At 39.8% G+C, this 22,278-nt stretch overlaps 2 protein-coding genes and 1 non-coding gene across 4 annotated transcripts in view; all 3 read left to right on the top strand.

Moving 5' to 3' along the window:
• Window positions 1-1,757: 1,757 nt before the first annotated feature.
• Trnap-cgg (transfer RNA proline (anticodon CGG)) lies at window positions 1,758-1,828 on the top strand. Its single transcript has one exon. It is a non-coding gene; the product is annotated as a tRNA-Pro (tRNA).
• A 4,525-nt stretch (window positions 1,829-6,353) lies between these two features.
• On the top strand, window positions 6,354-13,699 carry LOC131881792 (troponin C-like). 2 transcript variants are annotated; one of them, XR_009373397.1, is made up of 7 exons: window positions 6,354-6,655; window positions 6,890-6,923; window positions 8,869-9,006; window positions 9,065-9,184; window positions 11,307-11,438; window positions 11,686-11,806; window positions 13,424-13,699. XR_009373397.1 is itself a non-coding variant. In XM_059228748.1 (6 exons), exons 1-6 carry the CDS (start codon window positions 6,626-6,628, stop codon window positions 13,447-13,449), a joined length of 480 nt encoding a protein of 159 aa, XP_059084731.1. In that variant the 5' UTR covers window positions 6,359-6,625; the 3' UTR covers window positions 13,450-13,699. The 2 variants fall into 2 exon arrangements, 1 of the variants encoding a protein (XP_059084731.1); XM_059228748.1 differs by lacking the exon at window positions 11,686-11,806 and having other exon boundaries at window positions 6,359-6,655.
• A 203-nt stretch (window positions 13,700-13,902) lies between these two features.
• Window positions 13,903-22,278, top strand: part of LOC131881790 (uncharacterized) — a 44,558-nt gene continuing 36,182 nt past the window's right edge. Inside the window, exons 1-12 of the mRNA XM_059228746.1 lie at window positions 13,903-14,400; window positions 14,616-14,689; window positions 14,824-15,183; window positions 15,255-15,347; window positions 15,412-15,612; window positions 16,027-16,140; window positions 16,754-18,218; window positions 18,352-18,512; window positions 18,579-18,779; window positions 18,845-18,946; window positions 19,330-19,507; window positions 21,781-21,935. Of these exons, the coding sequence (XP_059084729.1) occupies window positions 15,022-15,183; window positions 15,255-15,347; window positions 15,412-15,612; window positions 16,027-16,140; window positions 16,754-18,218; window positions 18,352-18,512; window positions 18,579-18,779; window positions 18,845-18,946; window positions 19,330-19,507; window positions 21,781-21,935 (2,832 nt within the window). The 5' untranslated portion in view covers window positions 13,903-14,400; window positions 14,616-14,689; window positions 14,824-15,021. The remainder of the gene's footprint in view (window positions 14,401-14,615; window positions 14,690-14,823; window positions 15,184-15,254; window positions 15,348-15,411; window positions 15,613-16,026; window positions 16,141-16,753; window positions 18,219-18,351; window positions 18,513-18,578; window positions 18,780-18,844; window positions 18,947-19,329; window positions 19,508-21,780; window positions 21,936-22,278) is intronic.

The following is a 22,278-nucleotide window of genomic DNA, read 5'->3' as shown; positions in this document are numbered from 1 at the left end:
AGCTGTAAAGGAGCAGCCTCTAGCTATAAAGGAGTGACATCTAGATATAATGGAGGAGCATCTAGCAGTAAAGGAGAAGCATCTGGCTATAAAAGAGGAGTGTCTGACCATAAAGGAGGAGGAGCATCTTGTTATAACATAAAGGTAGTGGTAGATCCAACTATAACCAACGTGAGGATGGTTAATTTTGATGCAATGGAGGTGACAGAGTAGGGGATTCAAATCTGGTGTCTTTGCCTACAGAATGGATATTTGTAGTGCAATGTTCTAGATAATTGAAAGAAATGCAAAATTTACTTGAGCAGAGCCACTATTTTGAGCCCAGTGAATGTCAAGAGCTATAATCAAATTTGTAACTCAAGCAAATAAGTCTCATTTCTTTCTTGTCTGTGAATCTACCCTGTCTGCTGGAATTAGTTTGCAGGAAATTTCTCAAAAACTTTCCCGGTTTTACTCAAGGTGGAGATGCATGGCCCAGGATGCCATAAACATAATTAAAACAGGCAAGTGGATCAAACCTTGCTACTGCCTGAGCGTCAGTTTTTTAACAATTTGAGCAAGATTCTTTCATCAAGATACCGGCAAGTTGTCAGAACTATTAGTCTTTGTTCTGAAAAAAATCAATCTTTTGTTGCATCAAACCAGTTCAGTTTTTTGAAATGAGTATTTGTAAGTCATTGATGCAACAGCATAACATTCAGACTAAACTGTTGTGCAATGGGTCATCTCATTACTTTTCATTGTCAAGAGTGATTAAGGTATTGAGGTTTTTTACGCATCTCTCATCTCAAATACTTCTTTCTTGGCCGACTTTTTTCCGTTTCTTGACCTCTTTTAAGAGTTTGACGGAACAATATGTGGTGGTTTGAAGATATCACATGCACATACATTTTTGATGGTTACATTATTGATGTTTGTGTGATGAAAACGGAAACACTTTGTGGTTGTTCATTTCTCACCAGAGACCTTTTTTGTTGAAAGCAATCATTTTTCGAAAGATACCTTAGGTCCTTGGATAATGCAATTTCGGTAGCTGTGTTTATCATTAGAGAGGAGCTCTCTAACTTGAAAAACTTCATATCAAAATTTTCTTGTAGGTACACCACCTGAAAAGTTTGTGCCTCTACATAAGATTGAGTCTTTGTTCTTCATGTTACATTTCCATCCTCCTGCTTCTTCCTGCGATTGCCATTTAGTTTCTAAAATTGTTGCTTTAGCCGTCATTGTTTTGCCATGAAATGGTTGGACCATCAACTGGTACGTGCTAGATTCTGCCAGCACTTTTGACAAACTCATAATTGGAATCTGGTATTTTTATGATATATCACTGCCTGTTTGCTCCCATTGTACATAAACCCAAACGGTGCTATTTTTTCTCATGGAAATATTTCGATGGTTGTCTTTTTTGTTGGAGTTCTTGCTTGTCACATGCCTTGTTGCTCCAATCCTAGCACATTGAACAACTACCTAAAATGAATTGGGTGTTCCCCCTTGTTTCAATTTAAGCACAAGAAGGCTCCCATTAGGGTGGATTTTCAGAACAATGACGGGTTTCACGACAGTTTTGGTTGCTTTGACTCTTGTCGAGCAAAGGGTTGAGTACTGTTGCCAGACATCCCCATTTTTCGATATAATGGCCTCCCTCAGCTTTAGATCAATCATGATCAAGCAAGAGTTCAGATGAGCATGTAAACAGCAATAAAGAGGGTATTGCTCAATTTGAATATAAATTTTGTTGGTGCAAGCAGAGGAGAACTGGCTCAGTGGTCTAGGGGTATGATTCGCGCTTCGGGTGCGCGAGGTCCCGGGTTCAACCCCGGCTGAGCCATCTTGGTGTTGTTTTTCTCTCAACAATGTCAGCGCAGACCGTGATTTTATACTGCACTTTGCTCGTTCAAGGTGTTTTTCTCCAACACTCCAACTTCAACTTTAGTGTGAACATCTGATTTGGAACAAAAATCTGAAGCAAATCCTCAATCAAGTCCCACTTTTGCGCTAGAAATTGGACAGAAAGTACACTTCAAGTGTGAATTGAGAATACCAGCCCTCCTTTTCATTTCTTCACCCCTGGTTTAAGAAGAAGAAAAACAATGGAAGTTATGGGCCGTATATATCCTTATTATTTTACGACGATTAATTTGACAGAGAATGAAGTGTCGTTTTCAAGAAGCAGGCACTCATTTTTGTTTTGTGTGACCCACATACTTAGGGATCAGCCCCATGAGTAAGCACACAATCAAGGGTGACCCTCGGTCCAAAAACAAGGTTTTTCTTCCCTTGTCTTAAATCAAGAAGTCTGATTAGGGAGCAATGTCTAAAGCACGTCCGACCTACAAAGAAATAAATTTGAAGGACCGATATTAGGGTCTCGTACCTTATTCAATGGATGATTGAGAACCAAGAGTGTCTGAACGCATTCGAGCAATGGGAAAGTCTTGACAAGTTCGAAAGGTCGAAGAATTAATTACAAGATCGACCCAAAATGTCTCAATTTCAGAATTATCATGCCTGGACATCTTGGGTGCAAACTCTTGCTACGCCAGATCGTTTATCCTCACTTCATGGCTAGATAAAAGAAATGCCAGATCCTAAATTTCTGAGCATCTTAGAGGTCGGATTTCTTGTCGAGATGTGCCAAAATTATGACATTGGTAGGAAAACCGATACCCTGCCTTGAATATTAAAGCGAAGGGTGCAATAGATAAGCCATTGAAGTTCAAGTATTATCTTTATTTTCATCAGCATCAGCATCCGTGGGAGGAAATACAAAGGCAATTCGTTGAGACCGATCGCTTTTCGGGTTGTTGTTGTTGTGACAAACTTGGCAAAGCATCCTGATTTGTGACAATCAAGGACTATTGAGATCAACAGAAGAGAATATGCCCTTAAAAATTGGTTTTTAAATGTTCAAATGGTCAAGCTGGTATATTTATAATTAAGCATTTCGAGAACAAGTGTGTCTCCAAAAGTCATATTTCAAATAAACGAACTTTCTTAAATGAATCCAATTCATCTATGTTGATGGGAATATCGGTTTAAGTTGCAATATTGTCCGAGATTGAAATATTTCATGGAGCTGGTTCAAGGAAGAATGAGAGACTTCATACCCACAAAAAGACGTGCCAATCCAGTTAGACAAGGGCAATAGCAAATTTCAAAACTATTTCGATAATTAGTAACAAAAATCTAACCTGTTGGCTGCAATTATATGAAAAATATCAAATATATGGCAGGTTGGGCCGAATGCAATATGCTTGAGCCAGTCCCTTAGAAGAGCTTGCAAAAAGCCATTTATCTTCATCCAGGACGAGTCATCTCATCTGAAGTGACATCTTCTCTTTTTCTGAGGATAAAAAACCTCTTCAAAATCTGTGCTGGTCTCATCAGCATATATAAAAAAAGGAAACACAGGGTAGTGCCAAAAGGGTCCCTTAAACTTTAAACATATTTTTTGCAAAATAAATACCTCAAATGAATTGGATTTTGCTATAGGACTGAAAACATTTAGGTTATTGTCCAAAACCAAATTCAGAGCAAAAAATATTTCATAAATCTAACACCATCAATGGGCTCTTAGAAAAAGGATGTTTTTCAAAACTAAGCTTCAGCATTTTTGGGGAGAGGAGCATTTCCCCAATGACACTCAATATTTGGTAACAAATTAAACAATATCACGAACCTTCTAGGGCACTTATCTTTCCAACACTTTTTGTTGATTGAGTTCGGAGTATTTTCGTAGTTAGCATGGAACACTAAATCAGAACCACCCTGTATTAGTCTTATGTTGAGGGACATTGAGAGACAGTCGACAAACATGTCGGAGCCGAACAAACGCTCGCTGAGAGCGTCTTTTTCCAATCTGTTTTGAGAGTTTGAAATGTTTTAGACAATTTTGGATTGCGTCCATTTAAAAGCAACAGTCAGGGGTAGGGCTAACGAATCGCACTCGTCGAGGATTCAATTAATCACCTATCTCTGGACATTTGACAAAACTGCATCAAGACTCTGAGCGAGACCATCCACTTTGAGATCGTTTTTTGCATCGGATACAATTCATGACGGGGAAAATTGATCTGCGTTACTCAGTCACGGAAAAGGAGTTTCATTCTCCGCCGATAATCAAAATTGTGGCCCTAAAAAGAAATGCATTAAATGCTAGTATTAATCTGAAATTCAAGCACTTAATTTCATACTGTTTCTATAGACTAGATTGGTGAGATATAAAAGCAATGTGCCATTGTAGGTGTTTAACCATACTTGATTTGACGAAACTTTCAGAGCCCAAGGTTCAAACCTAAAGGTTGTAAGTCATACCATTAAATGGAGAACCACGAGCTCCAGTAGCTACTATAAGTGGTTTATGAGTCTGGCTGCACCGTTAGATTGAATTTTATCCCGTGGCTCAATAGCCTTAAATGAGTTGAAGGTTTAGACTCTGCTTAAAAGCCTAAAAATTGAATATTTCTTTTCATTTTCTTCTCGTAGTAGCAAGCTGTGACAATAATTTCAAGAAAATATGTGTGTAACTCATTGTACCCACTAAAGTGTTAAATTATCCTCAGCCCATTTTGCTGTTCTAATTTTTGCACAATTTCTCGATTAAATTATCCCGAACGATTGCCCATCGTCTTGAGCACTTACAAATTTTGGAACACTGCCCTCAACACAGCCAATTAGATGAACGAACTCAAAAAAGTGTCGCATTTCAGAGGTCTTTGTTTCTTGCTCGGATTTGTCCCATTTTACTGTTGGGACAAATATGAAATTTGATTTAGTTGTGGGTAATGTTTCTTGTAGGAAAGTAGAACGTTTTTCGATCATCAGTAAATGTTCGAAAAAGTAGTATTGTAATGCTGGCCTGCACTGCTCTCTATGTTTATCAGCTCCACTTCCAATAAAAACACTCGGATTTTAAGCCAAAAATGCGGCAGCATAAATTCCTTCTTTGTGCGCACGAGTGAACGACGGCTGAATAATACAGCTTCTTTGCCTCTTATCGTATTGCTCGTTCTTGATCCGTATTCCCCATTTTCCTGGGAACTTTGTGCCCTGGGCTTGAATTTCTAAACCGTACCTGGACTAAATCTTGTTAGGAGTCGTTTATGTCCGTAGTTTGACTTGGGTTGGGAAAGGATTTCTTTGTTGGTTGTTAGAGAAAAGAAGCGAGAGATCAGGGCAACGTATCAACGACCCATGGGTATGTCCAGAAAAAGTTCTAGATGTCAGCAGTTTGTATGGATAGTAGTGCTTCAACATTAGCTTGTGAACTCCCAGAGTGTGTTAAACAGCTAGATCAACTTAATTCTTTCTCAAAGTCTTCGGCACGAAAAAAAATGGTGAGAGGCGTTCAAGAACAACTTTAATTGGCATGGACTACTATTTCGGGAATATTTCTTAGAACATCTTAGGAAGACAATTCTCGTTCAAATGCGCTCTTCCATTTTTCTATCAAAAAATTTGCCTCACTCTGGAAGATATGTCTTAGATTAAACTTCAATGCTTCAAAGGTAGTAGTTTTGAAGCATCCAAGCAAGATTCATGTAAGCTAAGATTCATGTATAGAAAGTAGTCCCAGACCTCCAACCAAATCCAAGGCACCACCTTGTCCTTAAGGAAGTTGAGATTGACCTCTTCTTCATAATCTGGAATTCTGTTCATTTTTTCCAGCATTTGAAAACCAAATGAAAATAGAGACAGCTTTGGGGCAAATTACTACAGGTTATGATGCCCAATAACACCAGCATAGATTTATGAAATGATCCAACATTTTCTCAAATGCAATTCTTTAAAGGAAGTTAAACTGTAAAGCTGTTTTGAACTTCAGCCCTCCGCATTTGAAGACAATAAGCAACTGGTGTTCATTGGTGGCAAGCAAGGCAAAGGAAAGAAATCAGGCTAAAATTATGGAATCTTCTGAAAATAGTTTATTTTGTTGCATAATACATGTGAATTTTTATGCATTGTTCACCCAACTTTAATATCTTGATAACAAATTGTCAACAATGAAGACAAAAAAGGTGAATTAAATGACATCCAACATAGTTGCCGTTTTCAACCAACCATTGCTTCATCTAAAACATTTAAAATTGCTTTCATGAAGCACAATTGGTGTGCATTGTCAAATCATTTCTTATCATATGTCAACACATACCTTAAGCCTTGACATGACGGAGGCCAATGACAACAACCAGCCGAAGCTTACACATTGTACGCAAAGATGAAACATTGATTCGCCCAACCTCGAGCCAGTTCTTCGAATTCTCCGTACCCCATCCCGTTTCAAGTGGTCCAGACGTTGCATATCTCCCTGAATTCGGCGCAACGATGCGACCCTCAACTAAGGCTCATCTGACACACAGGTCTCAACAACTACACGCTTTCTTTTTCCAGTTCACTCCAGAAGGCCAAAGTCGGGGAGAAATTGCAACTATCTGTTCATTTACCCTCTTTGGGTTCTCTGATTGTGAACACCCTGAGGAGAAGAACTAAAAGAAATTGAGGGCGAGTGATTGTGTGATTAACGCCCAATCAGTGATCTCTTCTTTGAGTTCCAACCGGGTTGCTCCGGTTCCCCGCACTCAACCCTCCATTGTCAATTGGTTGTTGCTATTGAATTCCCAACAAAATGGCGACTGGACTCAGTGAAGAGAAAATGGTAAGGTTCCATCATGAAAGCCTCACATCGTGCTTTGAATATTGATGATGTCGGCAAATCGGCTTCACCTCGAAGTCTCTCTCAAACGTCAGGCAAATTCCACCTGACATAATCCATTTGAAGCATCGCGACGGAGATTGCATTTGAAAATTGATGAGTTTCGAAATTGGGGACCCAAATTGTTATTGGCTACAAAGCGATAAACTGAATTTGCACTCCTTTTGTTTTTTTCAGAAAGACATTGGCCTTGAGCCAGATCAGGTCGAAGGTAAGCTACAAGCGATTCCTCACTCGATTTTTGAAATGTTGTAAGATGGATGTGAGGAAGTCTTGAATTCAAATGGCCAATACAATTGAGATGTAAGACAAAGCACGGGAACATGTAGTACGTATCGGTGCCTGAATAGAACGAAAATGGGCCTAGAGGGATAACAAGATGACAGCCAGTCGTTTCTGCAGACAGATAGGCAAGCAATGCGCCGGTCGATCTTGGACAAAAGAATGTACATTTCTATTAGAGCCGACTCTATTTTTGCTGAATCTCTTGTCTTGGGCCACTACGAATTAAAGTTCCTGGGACGGGAAGAAAGACTCCTTGATCCCAACTGATGATGGTGAGGAATATTAAGGCCCAAACAAAATGGGTTTAAAGGCTACGACAAAGGATGGAAAATTTGAATTCTTTTAAAACTGCACATCAAAATAGTCTTTTTATAACAAAAAGTATAAAAAATCGCTGAAATTTGCTTACGCATTTTAAGGGAGGTACTTTAAAACGGAAAACACTTTTTTTTCAATTCATATTGTCTTGATATTCTTTGACATAATCTGACCATTTGTGAAACATTTGAATTCTTTTAAAACTGAAGCCAAAACCTGCACATCAAAATAGTGTTTTCATCACAAAAAGTATGAAAGATCCTGAAAAATTTGCCTACGCATTATGAGGGAGGTACTTCAAAACGGAAAACACTTTCGGTCTTTTTTAAATCGCATTGTTTTAATATTCCTTGGCATAAGCTAACTATTCTTCAAACTTTCATTTCGATGGCCGTTTCAATACACTCATTTTTCGAGCCTCAGGCAATTGCTTGACAAGAACCTGCAGTTGTACTTTTCTGATGATTGAAAATCATCGCATTAGGGTATATATGTAAGGTTTAGATTGCTTCGATCATGACATTATCTTCATTACCATAACATCTGTGGATTATATTTGGAAAATATGCCGGCCGGAAAAAAATTTGAATTGGTATGAGTTCATAGATTGAACAGAAACCAATCGTAAATTAAAAGTAATGTATTCTAAACAACACCAAAAAGTCTAGAAAATACCAACAAATCTTCAAAATTGTATGTGCCAAAAAATTGATGAAAAAGCAAAGCAGATTTATGCCGACGTTGCAAAATTTGTATCTAAAACTTATTATGACATCATTTACTCTTTTATCGGGCGTGAGTTTAGATTTAGGGCTGAAACCTTTTTGTTAATGAATGTAACCGAAAATGATTCATCTACCTTGCTTTGGACTGTTCTTAAAAGCAAAATTGCCTCACAATGCAATCCCTCTTCAGAAAGGCAAGAATTGAGATTTGCGACGCTATTATGGAACGTGAAGGTCGCCAATTCGCCTATTGGCCTTGAGAAATTCATAAAAGGTTGGAGATGGACGATTTTTACGTTGTCTCATTCATTAAAACAGCTCCAATTTCTCCTCATACCAGGAATCTTAAATCGAATTCACCATTTTTTCGTCCATTGGCATGTTTTTTAAAAATATGAATATTTAGTTCCAACTTTGCTAAGTTCATTTCCGATTTGAACTACAAGTCACCATTGTTGGTCAATGTCTAGATGCAAGGTATTATACAAATTGATTATCTTCAGCTAAGAAAAGCACATTTTGAATCGTTTTTTAACGGCCAAAGTTCATTGCAGTCAAAGGCCAAACAAGCATTCAATAATTAGTTTCAGTATCCAAACTCTCAACTCTGACGGCCAAAAAAGGCCAACAATTCCTTGGGGGGTCAACACATGGAGTTTCTATTTCAATTATCTCCTTGCAAAGCCAGTCAATATTCCAAGTTGTCCAGCCAGAAAATGGACATTTCCAGCCTTTGCTCGAGTTTTTTGCTGCTCGTCAAGAGCTCATTAGAACTTGAACAGTTGCGGCTTCGAAAGCAATTTCTCATGTCATGTTTGGCGTTTCCAGTGCTGATGAAATGCTTCAATGGGTTCTGCAAAGAGGGTGTGGTGAAGGCCGAGACCGTGGCCGAGATTCTCCAGATGATGGGCCTTCGCGTGAAGCAATCGTCTCTTAAAGAGATCATTGATGAAGTCGACGAGGATGGTATGACCACGATAACTCTTGTTATAGTCACTGAAGTGATTTATTCATTGTCATCCAGGTTCCGGAGAGCTTGAATTCGAAGAGTTTTGTATTTTGGCCGCTCGCTTCTTGATTGAAGAAGATGAGGAACAAATGAGGCGAGAATTGAAAGAGGCCTTCAGGTTCTATGACAAAGAAGGTGAGTAGTGCAATAATGTCTGGAATCAACTCAAGTGGGAACATCTCACTTGATTTCAGGATCAAGAGCTTTTCTTGAACAACGTACTATAGAGTCAGTCTCTCTCTTCGCTTCTAAAAAAAGAATGGAGAAACCAAAGTGAGAGGACAAAAACAAGCCTTTTTTCCTGCACGGTAACCTTACTTTCAAACTTTCAAATACCTTCCGTGAAGAACTGTTTAAATCGTTCTAAGTTGAATGAAAAAACATTCGAGATTTACATTACATAGCAGGTTTTGCATTACGTGATCTTTTAAGTTAAAAATATTTCGGTAACTGATAAGCCCTAGTGCTATTACATACAATATCCATACATGAATCATGAATGAAAATGGAAACCAAAAAATACTATTACAGAAAACATAAATTAACATAACGGGTTAATTAAGGGTTAAAATAATAAGAAAAATGAAACATAAAAAGGATATCATTACTTGGCGGACATTTGATTTTAAGAAAACAAATCAAAACTTGAAAAGCAGCCATGTTTTCAAAAGAAAATTATGAATCGGTTTTTTCCTCATCCTCGAATGTGATTCCGTAAATCTGCAGCCGAATTTAAAAAATCGATTGCGTAATTTAGAAGAGAAGACTATTTCATTGATGTAGCCTTGATTGTTAAATGCAATAAACGTCACGACCAATGGGAGAAGCTCGTGGAAACTGCTTGTTTACTCCAGTTCCTCCTTGGAGCCCCCTTTTAGACATGATTAATTGCGTAGTGATGGGCAAGGCGGCACTTCTTTCACTAGGTTCCTTTGCCCAACTACTGAAAAAGGTATTTGGAGCACTTTGTTTTTGAAAGCTGAAGAGATGTAATCTTGAAGGGGGCGTTTGGTTAAAAGCAAGATAACCATGCCATGTAGGAAAAACCATGTGAAGGAAATGCCATGAAAAAATCAAAGAGAATTTGTTTGGCATGTTTTCAGTATTCTTATATTTTCAATGTTTTATTTTCAAATAAGAAGGGATAAAATGAAAAGAAAAACTTTTTTTTCCATTGAGCAAAAGTAGTGAAAAATACAAAATAGTACAAAAGATTAGAAAAAGTGAAAAATGATGCATTTCATCATTTGGACAGCCCTAGTGATGAGTCGAGTGTAAAAAGTAACGAAACATTTTAAAAATATATTTGAGCTTGTGTTGTACCGCAAAAAAGCCAGACACATCACTACTTGAGGAATACACATTTATTGGGAGCATTTGCTATTGAATGGGCACCTTGTTATTAATTGACGTGTGTTAAACGCATTTTTCCATTGTCTTATTAATTTCTATTTTAATGCGACTACTTCTCCTTTGGTGGGTCCGCTTGTTCCATTAGTTGAAAGCAAATTTGCTTTCTCGCAACAAAATGTTGTCAACACTTTAACCAAGATGGTCGTACTTTAAAGAGAGCCAAGGCCTCTCTTGGATGCCTGAGTTTCTGGCCTTTGGTTGGATCAATAATCAGCAATGGCAATTCTCTTGGCCTTGCGCAATGGGTTTTTGCCCAGCAAATGGAAGGTCATGCCTGACAGGCATCAAACTAAATAAATTGTGCTCTTACATTTTAACCTTAATTTACCAAGCAGATAGACTTCACCTTAATGATACGATCATACGATTGATCCTTTCTACTTGCATTAGAACATACCTTCGCCCATCCATTGTATTCCGATACTTTCGAAACGGAAATAGCCAAGATCTACCTCTCTTCTTGACATTTTTATGTCAACGGAGAAGTGAAAGAGGGTTACACAATAGTAGTGGACCACTTATCTTGGGTTTGTTTGTTACTTTTTCCTCTCCCAAAAGCTCCACTCAGCCAAAGGCCACAATTGGTTATTTTGAGACCTTGGCCAGCTGTTACATAACATGAGTAAAGGGACCTGTCACAACCTGCGGAGAATCAACCATGAAGGCATGGAATCACGTCGCATTTAGTCCTATTCTTTATCACCGTCTAGTCAATCCAGTTAAAGATAAAAATAAATAATGTTTCAACAACTTGAAATTAAAGGAAATCAATGATTCCAAAATGCCTCTACATCTTTAGACATTTTGATGTAAACCTTTGCATAAATATTGATCCCTTTTTAAGGTGTGGGTTATTTAACCATTGAGACCCTGAAAGGTATTCTCCTGGAGCTTGAGCCCAAACTCGAGGATGCCCAACTCATGGAAATCGTGGACGAGGTCGACGAGGACGGATCGGGAACCATCGACTTTGATGGTGAGTCCAAAGGCTTTGCTTCGGTTTGTACTCGTCATGTAACTGAACGGCTTAATGAAGGACTCACTTGTGCCTGGAAAAAGGCCGTCCTTGAGAAGTTTCACGCTTTGGAACAAGGAACAGGAAATTGATGGACATGAAACATGACTTGATGGCGTGTTTATGGTTTTCCAAGTATTCTCACACCAAGATATGGGGCGAGGAACTTCCCATAACCTTCTTATCCCCCGGACCGTTTTGATTTCAGAGTTCATGGAAATGATGATTGGATAAAGTTGGGGTAAATATTTGGTAGGCCTACCAACCAACTCTGTCAATAGCCTCTAAAGGTTGCAAACCAGACTTTTGGCCAAGTTGAAAAATGCATGGTATGCACATAAACTCGAGCAAATATTGCCCCACAGGAAGATTGCTTACTGAATGAGAGTACTTCTATATAGTTAGATATAGATTCTTCGTCTGCGTACTAACATTTTCCTTTCTATTTTGCCAAAACTCCTCTTTTTGACGAAGTAACTTTTGAAGTATTTTCGAAAGGTTCTAGTTAAGGATGTATATTATCTAAGTTCAAGCAACAAATCTTGCTTCATTTTTCAGAAGTATGGACAATATGAGCCCTAAACTACAATGCATTTCTGCTTTGCCATCTATATTTGATTTGTTCTAGGATAATAGGACGGGGACAAAAAACATAAAGGATAAGTTTTAGGTTAATTTTGTATCAAAATGCGCTGATTGAAAGATACCATTTACTGGATTCATTGCATTAGCTTCGCAAAGTAAAAAAATATTTTCATCAATTTTTTGTTCATTATACGTTATATATGCAACGGAAGTGGTTAATGGTTAATCGTCATGAGTTGCTCAAATCATAAAAATGTATGTTTCATATCTTTTCTATTCCATTTATTTTCATTTTGCATTTTCTCCGGTTTATCTTGATTTGTCCTCGTTTCCAAGATAAAAAATGCAAAAAAATCTACCTATATTTTCGTGTCAATTTACAGTATTTCAATTTTTTTGGTTTATATTAATTTTGCTGACTTTTTGCCTTTTTCCATAACTTAATTGGTTTGATTTTTTAACAACCTATCACGATCATATCTTTTTAACAATCAAAAACAAATCGCCATGAATACTTGCTTTTTAATTTTCTGAAATTTGTTTCTCAATGCAATACTTAAAATCTATTTGCCCAGAATAATTGATGTTAGGCTATAGATTTTGTTTCCGTTCATACTTTTTTGCACTTTCTGCCATCCTTTAATGCGCATTTTTTTAAATTGCCATTGCATTTTTTGAGCAACCCTTATGAGATTTCTTGTACGCGTACTTCTGTTGTCGTCACTATCTCTTTTTAGATGCCAAGGCAACGATTCCGCAAAGCATTGTATTTTCTCATAGATTACAGAATAAGAAATGAGCCGGACATGCATACTTAAGGAAGATTATTTCGCTGATGGGTGAAAACCAAAAGTACACCAAATGTGTTTGTTATACACTAATCTTGCCACTCGAAAATGTTGAATTGGTGCCCTCTGGGTTTTAACAAGAAGAACAGATAAACGCCTAAAATTTTGCAATTCAGGTCTCACATACCGTATCAACGCTAACTTTACTTTGAGAGACAAATCGAATAATAGAGGTGGAGTGTCTATTACTACGGTAGAGTACAAAATACGTAGACCTTCGCAGGCATGAAATGTGATTCTTTCGGCGGTTTGCGAGGTCTGTTACTTTCATGAACAACACCAATCATGGTAAAGTGTTTGAGCACAAGGTATATAAATATCGTGCACAAACGCGGACTGAAGAAAGATACAAGATACATTTTAACCATTTTGTTTACGGTGCCTCTTTTTTGCATGTCAAGCGCTTAAAGTGTAATTTTTTCTTTCATCTGAGTTAAACGCTCTCTAACTTGTTGATGAGATTGAAAATACGTATGTTCATTCCATTGAGTGTTTGTCTTCTTTCCATTGCAGAGTTCATGAACATGATGATGGGATGATCTAATAAAACAGCTCTTTGTACAAACATTCCTTCATCACACCACCAATCGTCAAAAAAACAATGTCCTCCGTCTTTGCCGAGCACGCAATGAGATCGGAACGAATCGATTCTTGTATTGAAGGTTCAGCAATCTGTTATGTCCAGCTTGTCTCTCTCTTGTATGCTTTGATGCTCAATAATGTTTTTCTTACCTTGGTGTCTGATCAAAATATGAAAATGAAATAAACCTCTGTGAAACAAATCATAAAGTCTCTGACTCATCAATATGGCCAAAGAAGCATCATGTCGTATTCCATGGAACACTAGAGCAACGTCGAAGGTCATGGAACAATCCGTCCACAGTTTTGTCTCTTGGTTTTAAGTTCGGGAGATTGGACCAGGATATTGGTGGCATGTTGGACTTGAAGGCCAGCCAACCTACCTACCAGCAAACCAGCAAACTCTCAATGAGTCAAATGGCCTGAAGTTCTGGAACGATTTGGAAACCCAAGGCTTTCAAGGTTCCCCTTATTTGATCGATAACCACTTTTGTGTCAAGTCCATGAGCAAGTAGTAAGGAGCAGGGGAAAAACGAAGGAGCGAGGCCTTGTTCCACACAATCAGCCTTTCCAAGGCATTGTCATAAACCAAGTGAGGTGAGATTTCTTGCTCGGCCTCCTCTCGTTCAGACACATTGTCCTTCACGTCGTCGTCTTAAGAACCCTTGAATCTCAGTCTAACTTCACCCACCGAGACTCAAATTGAAGTCTACTTTACAGGAGGGAACCCTGGACAATAGAGAGTCGTAACAGAAGAATCAGAAGACTTAAGTTATCTTTGGACTTCAAGGCCGCCTCTGAGGAACAGGATATCCAGTCGTAAACAAGAGTCAATAAAAGAATCTCCCCCTTCTCCCAAGAGTCTCATGAGACTATAAGTAAATAATCCGTCAGGGGCACCCCCTAACCAGGTGAGCCACTAACCCCTCCTTTGCGACTGTGGTCCATATTATTCCAATCCAAGAGTTGGAGTCCCACCATGTTTGTTGGAAATGGATAAGTGTTTAGTCCCGCACTGTCAGTTCAGGGTTACGACATTCGTGCAGCCGACGGGTCTTTGTGGTGTAGTAGCTGCGTGTGCATTATTCTTGGCCAAGGTCTCCGTGTTGCAAACTTGCGGTTGTAGTTTCAGGGCCATCATATATGAGTGAACCAAGACCCAGGTGCTTGACTCTCAGTGCCAGCTTTCAATTTCTCCAGGTAAGAAACACTTTTAACACTCCATGACTTACCAAAAGCGTTGATAGGACAAAATGTCACTGCTCTGAATGACCCTTGTTGATTTCCAAAAAGTTCTACCGATCCTTACTGCAACCCTTTCCTTTCGTCGGCAGACCTCTCCGAACAAAGCCAAAATGTATGTGATACCGATCCCTTGAAAGACACCGGGCAACGCGTCAATTTGAACCTACAGATTCTGCAGAGATATCAACAAAGGCATCATTTACCCGGCATTGCCCCGAACGTCCGGGCGGAAGTCAACAGCTGACATCGGGGGTTCCTCCGGACAAGGGAAAAGTGTTTCGCTCAAAATGACAGCTGCCACAGCTACGGCCGTCCTCCCGGCCATGGATGCCGCACATCTGGCCATGACCGAGGCGGCCAAGCTCAGGCCCAGTCCATCTGTTCCGGGGTCCATGGAAGCGGCGGTCAAGATGTGGTTGCAAGTGGGGAACCTGCAGAAACTTCAACAGGTAACGCGCATTCTGAGGAAAAAACAATGATACTGTCCAATGATAACTAATGAGTTGATGTTCTTAAAAAGGCCGTTTTGGATGGCTACGGTTGGCTCCTGAAAGATCATACCTCAAGATTGCCCCACGTTAACAAGTTCCTACGGAAAGTGCCAGATTACCAGGTAAATCAAGCATATGCTGACGAATAATATGCAAAAGACCAATTTGTCCGCTATTCATGATCAGGAAAAAATTGATACCATTCATGAGCAAGTGATTCGAGGAGATTTGAACTCTGTCCGACGGATGTTGGAAAAGAAAGGTTGGTCCAATGCCCGCGATCATTACGGTCACTCTCCGCTTCATAAATCGGTCATGGCAAATCAAGAGGATATTATGCGCTATCTCTTGAACAACTTTCCTGATTTAATCGGCATTCGGGACAATGTAAGTAACTACTTGATATCTTTATGAACATCTTTTATACCAATGAAGATAATTTTTGCAAGACCTTGTTGTCCAAATTGTTGTGTTTGATAGCAAATTTTGCTTTTGCCACATGAGGCCTTAAAACCCTAAAAGACAAAAACTCCATTGATGTAAATTGCTCCCAACATCACAATAGTAAAGCTTAAAGTAAGTGAATAATTTGCACTCACACGGACGTAAAGTCTTATCTGGAAAACGATCTCCTTAATTTAAGGTACATTCCGTGTTTGAGATACTAGTTGCAAAAGGGGAAGACTGTAGCAATAAAAAGGAAAGGATTTATCAGTTGTGCATCCCATTGACTGGATTTATTTGCTGAAATATGCCACGATCAAACACTTCAACTAATACGGGCATCAAACGTCTTTTCAGGAAAATCGGACACCATTGCATTACGCTGCAGCATTACAAGGTACAACAGGAGGTGTAAATCAGTTATACAACATTCTGGTTGACTCAGGAGCGGACGAAAACGCCGTTGACGTGGTGAGTACGATTATTACATAATCTCGAACCCGCCTTACAAAGATCCTGTGTTGTCTAATCGTAAGTTTCGCCTTTGAAAGCCTTGGCAACCAAGTCCTCGGCTTTTCGAAAGTTTTGTTTGTGCCAGTTTATGGAACCTTACTGCAGAACTTGCCACACTCAAGGCCAAAGGTCCAGTGTCTTGCAAATTATTTGATCATGGCCTCAAACTCGACGATTTTGTACTTGTTCACCAGAGAGATAATGCAAGAACCTCCCCTTTTCCCCTTGGTTGGATTGGGAGTAAATGCATTCAAAAGTTTACCCCTTTTGTATTACTGCCCTGATTGTCATGGAGATTGAAAGAACTATGGAGTATTGTGTGTGATTCAAGCTTGAGCTCGCTTTTTGTTGCCTGTTTGTTTGCTTACTTGTCTTATTTTGCTCTTTGGCGCATAGTTTGATCGGGGGTGCCAAGTCCATGGACTCGGCCCTGTTGCATGTCCTGACACTGGTTTTTGGTAGTGTTGTTTGTGTTGTCTATGAGCAGTTGGCCTTTAAAGACCACAAAGTCATGGTGAGAACCAACATTACCTTACACGACCGAGTTATAATGCCCTTGTGTACCTTACAGCAAGGCCATTCGCCATCCTACTACAAGGAGCATCCCCAGGACATTCGTCATCGGACAGTCCAAAGCCGAAGGCCTGCACCCCAATCCACTCATTTGATCAAGGGCGATCCGGACTCGGCCACTTCTCCGAGTAAGTATCTGCCTGATCCTCCACATCCATTACCAGACGTGGCCTTGACAGGTCAGAGCGCACAATCAAGATTGCCCAAACCTAAGCCGAGGTCGACTGCAACTAATTTGGGGTCAGCCTTGTCATTGATTGATTACAAGAATGAGGAGGAATTTGGAGACGAAGATGGGATCATCAACTTGGATGATGCCGATCTCGACGCCATCATCTACCGATCCAATGAGATGACAGATTTTCCAAAACATCCGGGATCTTCCAAGAATGTCAATTTTCGGACACTGTCCACCAGTTCTTCTGAGGTAGACACCAGACCCTTGAAAAGAGAACAAACGCCTAAACTTCAAGTGCCAAAAAGGAAGACCAAAAGGAAACGGAAAGTGTCCCCGCCTAAAATCAAACCAAGCCAAGCAAATGATGGACCAACTCCTAGACCAAAACTACCCATGCCAGCTTCCAAACATCCAGCGGCAACCGTCCCAGATGAGGACAAGGCTCTGGACTCGGTGGAGGAGTTCGAGAACCTGGCCAAGATGGACGAGAGAACCTTACGGGCATTAAAGAAGAAGAGCGCCCCCGAGGTCTCCATGGTTCAAATTCGCAATCTCATTCACAAAAGTGAGAGCAACATCAAGGTCTCAGATATCAAAAAGGCCATGCGAAATGCCCAACGATTCGGAAAAAGCTACCAAGATGAAAACAATTTCCAAACCTCTCGCGAGGGCGACCCAAAGGAAATGGAAATCAATCCCGAGAAAAGAAACCTTTCCCCCGCTCAAATCAAACCTTCCCGGAAGCTTCAGTACCTGACACGATCACCTTCAAAAAGCAAACCAAATTCAAGTCTAAGTACAGGTCAAAAAGCTCAAATTGTGGAAAGACCGCCTAGTCCGAAGCTGGTATTTGGATCAGGAAGCCGGTTACCTTTAGCAGACCGGGACAACGGGCAAATCCCGAAATCAGAGGGTGCCAAACTCAAGGAGGAGAAAAAAAACCAATCACGGGTAGTGAACCCTGCCAGGTCCAATATTTCTTCCACATTCACTGCGGGACCAAGTAAACCGTCTCCGGGGGACAGTGCCAAACGCCTCGAACTCATCAAAGCTGCCAGGAGGACGAAGAAGTTAAATTCTTCCTCTCCCATTGTCAACAATCACGAAATCAAGACAAAGCATCAGAAAATGGCGCTGCCACTAGTGACCAGGTCGCCTGAGAAAAAAGGCGCCAAAAAGAAGGGAACGCAAAAAGGATTACCAAATATAGAAGCCGACGAGGAATTCTATCGTGATTTCCGAATCATTTATGTCACTGTTCCCATTCCAGCTGACGAGTTACCAAGTGAGTGTCTCAGCGACCTCCCCTGCGATTTGGCAGATCGTTTGCCTTCAAATTTGAGCCCCCGCGCCCTTGTTTTCATTAAATGTCATTTTATCTTGAGGCTAGAGCCTGCCTTTTGTTTTCCACTTTGCAGTTCCACCACCAACCAGGGCATATCTTCGGACGTTGATACACAATTCGGATTTGGAACACTTGGAAAAAGTGGTCTTGGATGGTCACGGGTTTAGGCTCATGTCTGAGTCATCTGCCATAGGAAAAGTAACCAAGTTCCTCTCCACTCTACCAGATTTCATGGTATGGTGGAACATCTTGGCCATAACCCGTATTATCTCATTCCAATATGCATTCAATATCTTCCAGGACACTATCAGTATTTTACACAATGCAGTTACTGCAGGCGTTGTTCCTGTGGTGCAAGAACTGCTCACTACTGAGCGATTGGCTCTTTCAAGAGACCAATATGGAGCAACCCCACTCCACAAATCCGTTTTATTCTATCAACCAAAAATCGTCAAACTCATCACGGAGAAGTTCAAAATCACAACCAGAGCCAAAGACCAGGTGGAAAGCCTTATAAAATACTGAATGCAACTACCGAGATGTAACCATGACTTTTTGGTTTTCAGGAGGGTCGAACGCCACTACATTACTCAGCTGCTCTCAACGATAGTGGGATCTTTTATCGGTATTTGTTAAAGTGTGGAGCCGACGAACACATCCAAGATAAAGTGAGTACAAAACTGGGTTTTTCCTTCAAGTCATTGCTGGAAATATACTTGAAACCATGCTTAACAGAGGCTTTTCCGATGACCTCATTTGGCAACTTGGTGTTACATGAATGCTTATCTGGAACTGGGATCTAGTTCTTTGATCCAGGAAGGCTTCTATATACGCGTTACCAAATTCTTGGCCTGAAATTCCCTTCCACATTTTGAACGTATACAATCTGGACTTGGAACAATTGTTGGACTTTGCCCACCGGAGTTTTGTGCGGCAAGTTGTTTTAAATAACGTCCAACTGAAGTAAAACAACCTTTGTGCGTGTCAGTTCGTTTCTGACTCCGTTTGCCATTCGAATTGAAACGGTTTCTGTCCTTGTGTTTTTCTCTAGTATGGGAAGACGGCAAAGTTTTATGTGTATGCTCCGGGGGATTTAGATCTCAATGTTTTGGTTAGTCGATGCAAAGAGATGCCCAGGAAACGTGAGCACCATGAAATAAGAAAATACTCAATCCCGCCCGCCCAACAAGTTCAACAAGAAGCTTTAGTGAACGCCGAACCACATAGAGGTAAGTGAACTTTTCAGTCACATATATAGAATTATGTCTGTGGAAAAACACCCCTCTTTTGCCACAATAATTGAAATAAGATGCATGATGAAAAAGCGTATTGTTCTTTGAACGGTTTGACAAATAAGAAACTGACCATTCGTGATTCATTCCTCTATCAGTCCTTTCTCTCGAGAACCAAAAAAAATGCGCTTAGATATACAAGCCAACTGCACGTCTTTCAAAGTACTAAGTATCATAGGTGGAAAGATTCAAAATAAACCGGGGATTCGTTGTCTGGAAACTCCGAAAACCACATAAACTTGAATAAGGCTACGTGTATGATACAATGTATTTTTTGTCAGCTCTCGCCATAGGTAGACCGAAGACAGTATGTTACGGGCTGTTTGAGGGTTTTGGTCAACTGCGTAGATCGTCATTGACAATCTCTTCACAAGAGATTTTACATTTTTCTATTTCTCCCCTCACCACCAAATTGTTTCTAGAGAACCCTCCCCACACACTTACCTCGTTGGTAGACTAAACTTTACAACTTTTTGTTGGTGCATTTCACAAGGAGATGGTTATTTGAGCTAATTATTTCAACAACGGCTTACGTCTCTACTACATTTTCTTCAAAAGTGCCACATTGGCTGAGAACGTTGGGAAAATTACGGGAAAACCATTTCATTCACTCAACATCACTTAATGCTATTAATTTTCCTGTAATATAGATTCAAGAATCATTTTAAGTCCAACGTATTAATGTTGCGGATTCCAGTTATATTTCTATCGCATATTTGTCTTAACGTATCTGTTTTTCTGCTTGACTTTTTGAAACAATAACTCCGTTTTTAAACAATGCCTAAAGGGATCGTCTAAACAAATAACCTCCCAAAAATAGGGAGGTTTAATTCATCGTCGGTATTTCTTGATTTGAATGGGCAAAGACCTCTTTTGATTTGAGTTTTAGATACGCATGCTGAAAATGAAGACGAACCTTTCAAAAAATGGAGATCTGAAAATCTAAAATATTTTGCCGCTTTAGACTACATTCATTTAAATACCAATAGTTTATTACCTTTACTCTTTTGCCTTTACTCTCATTTCGTTGTACCTCTCTATTCAACAAAGATAGAATCATTAACTGACATCTTCCCCTGTCACTTCTTGTTGTGCATAGGAGCAGTAAAAAACTATTATTATTATTTTGTTCTTTTTTAATCTCCGGTCAATTTTCCATTTTATAAAGACTTACTATGGAACAACTCTTATTGTTGAAAAAGCATGTGCTTTCATACTGAACACGTTCAGAGAGTCTCGTAAATCACAAGCTCGTTAGGTTCCTTTGCTTGAATTGACGTAATGTCTACAATTCCTTTCCACCCAGAAATCGCCATCACTATCAAAATAGACGTCGTCATTTTATTGAAAGGTTTAAGGATGCTACCCTCAGTTTATCAAATGTTTGTCTTTTTCCCAAACTAACACTTCCAAGAAACTCCAATCAAAACCTTTCACTTTGTGAGTCTTTTTGATTGAAAACCACTCAACTGACTAAATATAAAGACACCCTAGCTGTTCCATTTCGGTGATTTGAAGGAGGTTTCAATAGATCATATTGCCAGCATGGTATGTAGTAGGGAATTAGAGACAACTGGAGGCGTATCCAAGTGTTCTGGTGCCAAGCACTCATTGATATACGACTTTTTTCACATCTGCCACCTATCTCACACGTTCTCCGTATAAATCTTGACATTTTCATGTGTCCCCTTCATTGTCGCTTTAATTGATCGTCCCTGCTTTATTTGTGAGGCATGAGTTGCCCGTCTTTGCCCAAGGTAGAACCTTAATTAGCCTCCAGATTATCAAGCCCACAAGGCTTGAACTTTTTCCTAGAGCACGTGTCCCTTCATGACTCATACGAAGGGTCGAAAACAAGTAGTTGGAGTGGTTTTATTCTCCGAAAAGGCTGCCATTGATCAAACACGAACTGAATGAAAAGAAGAGGGAGGGGAAATCAAATCTCAGACCCCTTTTAAGACATATCTGGTCCAGTTTACTTCGACCTCCCACTCATAGAACTAGGATTTGAGAAATGCGATCATGGATCCCCCGAGGTCAAAACTGACATTCTCAAAGCTAAAAAGCACGAGATTAAGAGCAAAGAAACGAACGAGTGTTGGTGAGCAACGGGGTGTGTTTCTCCACGTGGAAAAAAGATCTCATTTGTCTGGAAGAACGTGATGTATGGACCTGATTATATCTCACTGTTTTGATGTGCTTCATTCTAGTCATGTCCACGTCTGAGATCCGGAACTTCATCCGACAATCCGATACCGAGCATTTGGAGCACGTGGTTTTAGATGGGCATGGCCACAAACTCATCGGGGAATCTGCCCCCGATGGACGAATTAGGGCCTTCATCAAATCAGTTCCTTCCTACATGGTAAGATGCGATTGAAACTACTCCATCTTTGAGGCCTGATCGTAAACGCACACCAATGGATGTTCAGACATTTTGCTCAAAGGTGAAACGACATTAGCGGTAGAGACTGGATCAGCTTTTGCTTTGAATGGTCACGTTTTAATGTTATTCTATACGCTACCCTTGTAATGACCGCAAGATATACTGGTAAAAACCAGAAAACAAAGGCTGACGTAGTTCAGCAAAGTTGAAATGAATGAAACCCAATCTTTAAATAAGATTTTGAAACTGCGTACTTAGACTTTTCATGACTGTGTAGTCACACTCTTTATTATCAATGAGATGGATGATGATAGATGGAGGT

This window comes from Tigriopus californicus, chromosome 6 (genome assembly GCF_007210705.1).
Source record: "Tigriopus californicus strain San Diego chromosome 6, Tcal_SD_v2.1, whole genome shotgun sequence".
Taxonomy (NCBI): domain Eukaryota; kingdom Metazoa; phylum Arthropoda; class Copepoda; order Harpacticoida; family Harpacticidae; genus Tigriopus; species Tigriopus californicus.
The sequence above is the reverse complement of the archived record's forward strand: the minus strand, read 5'-3'. Positions and strand labels throughout refer to the sequence as shown.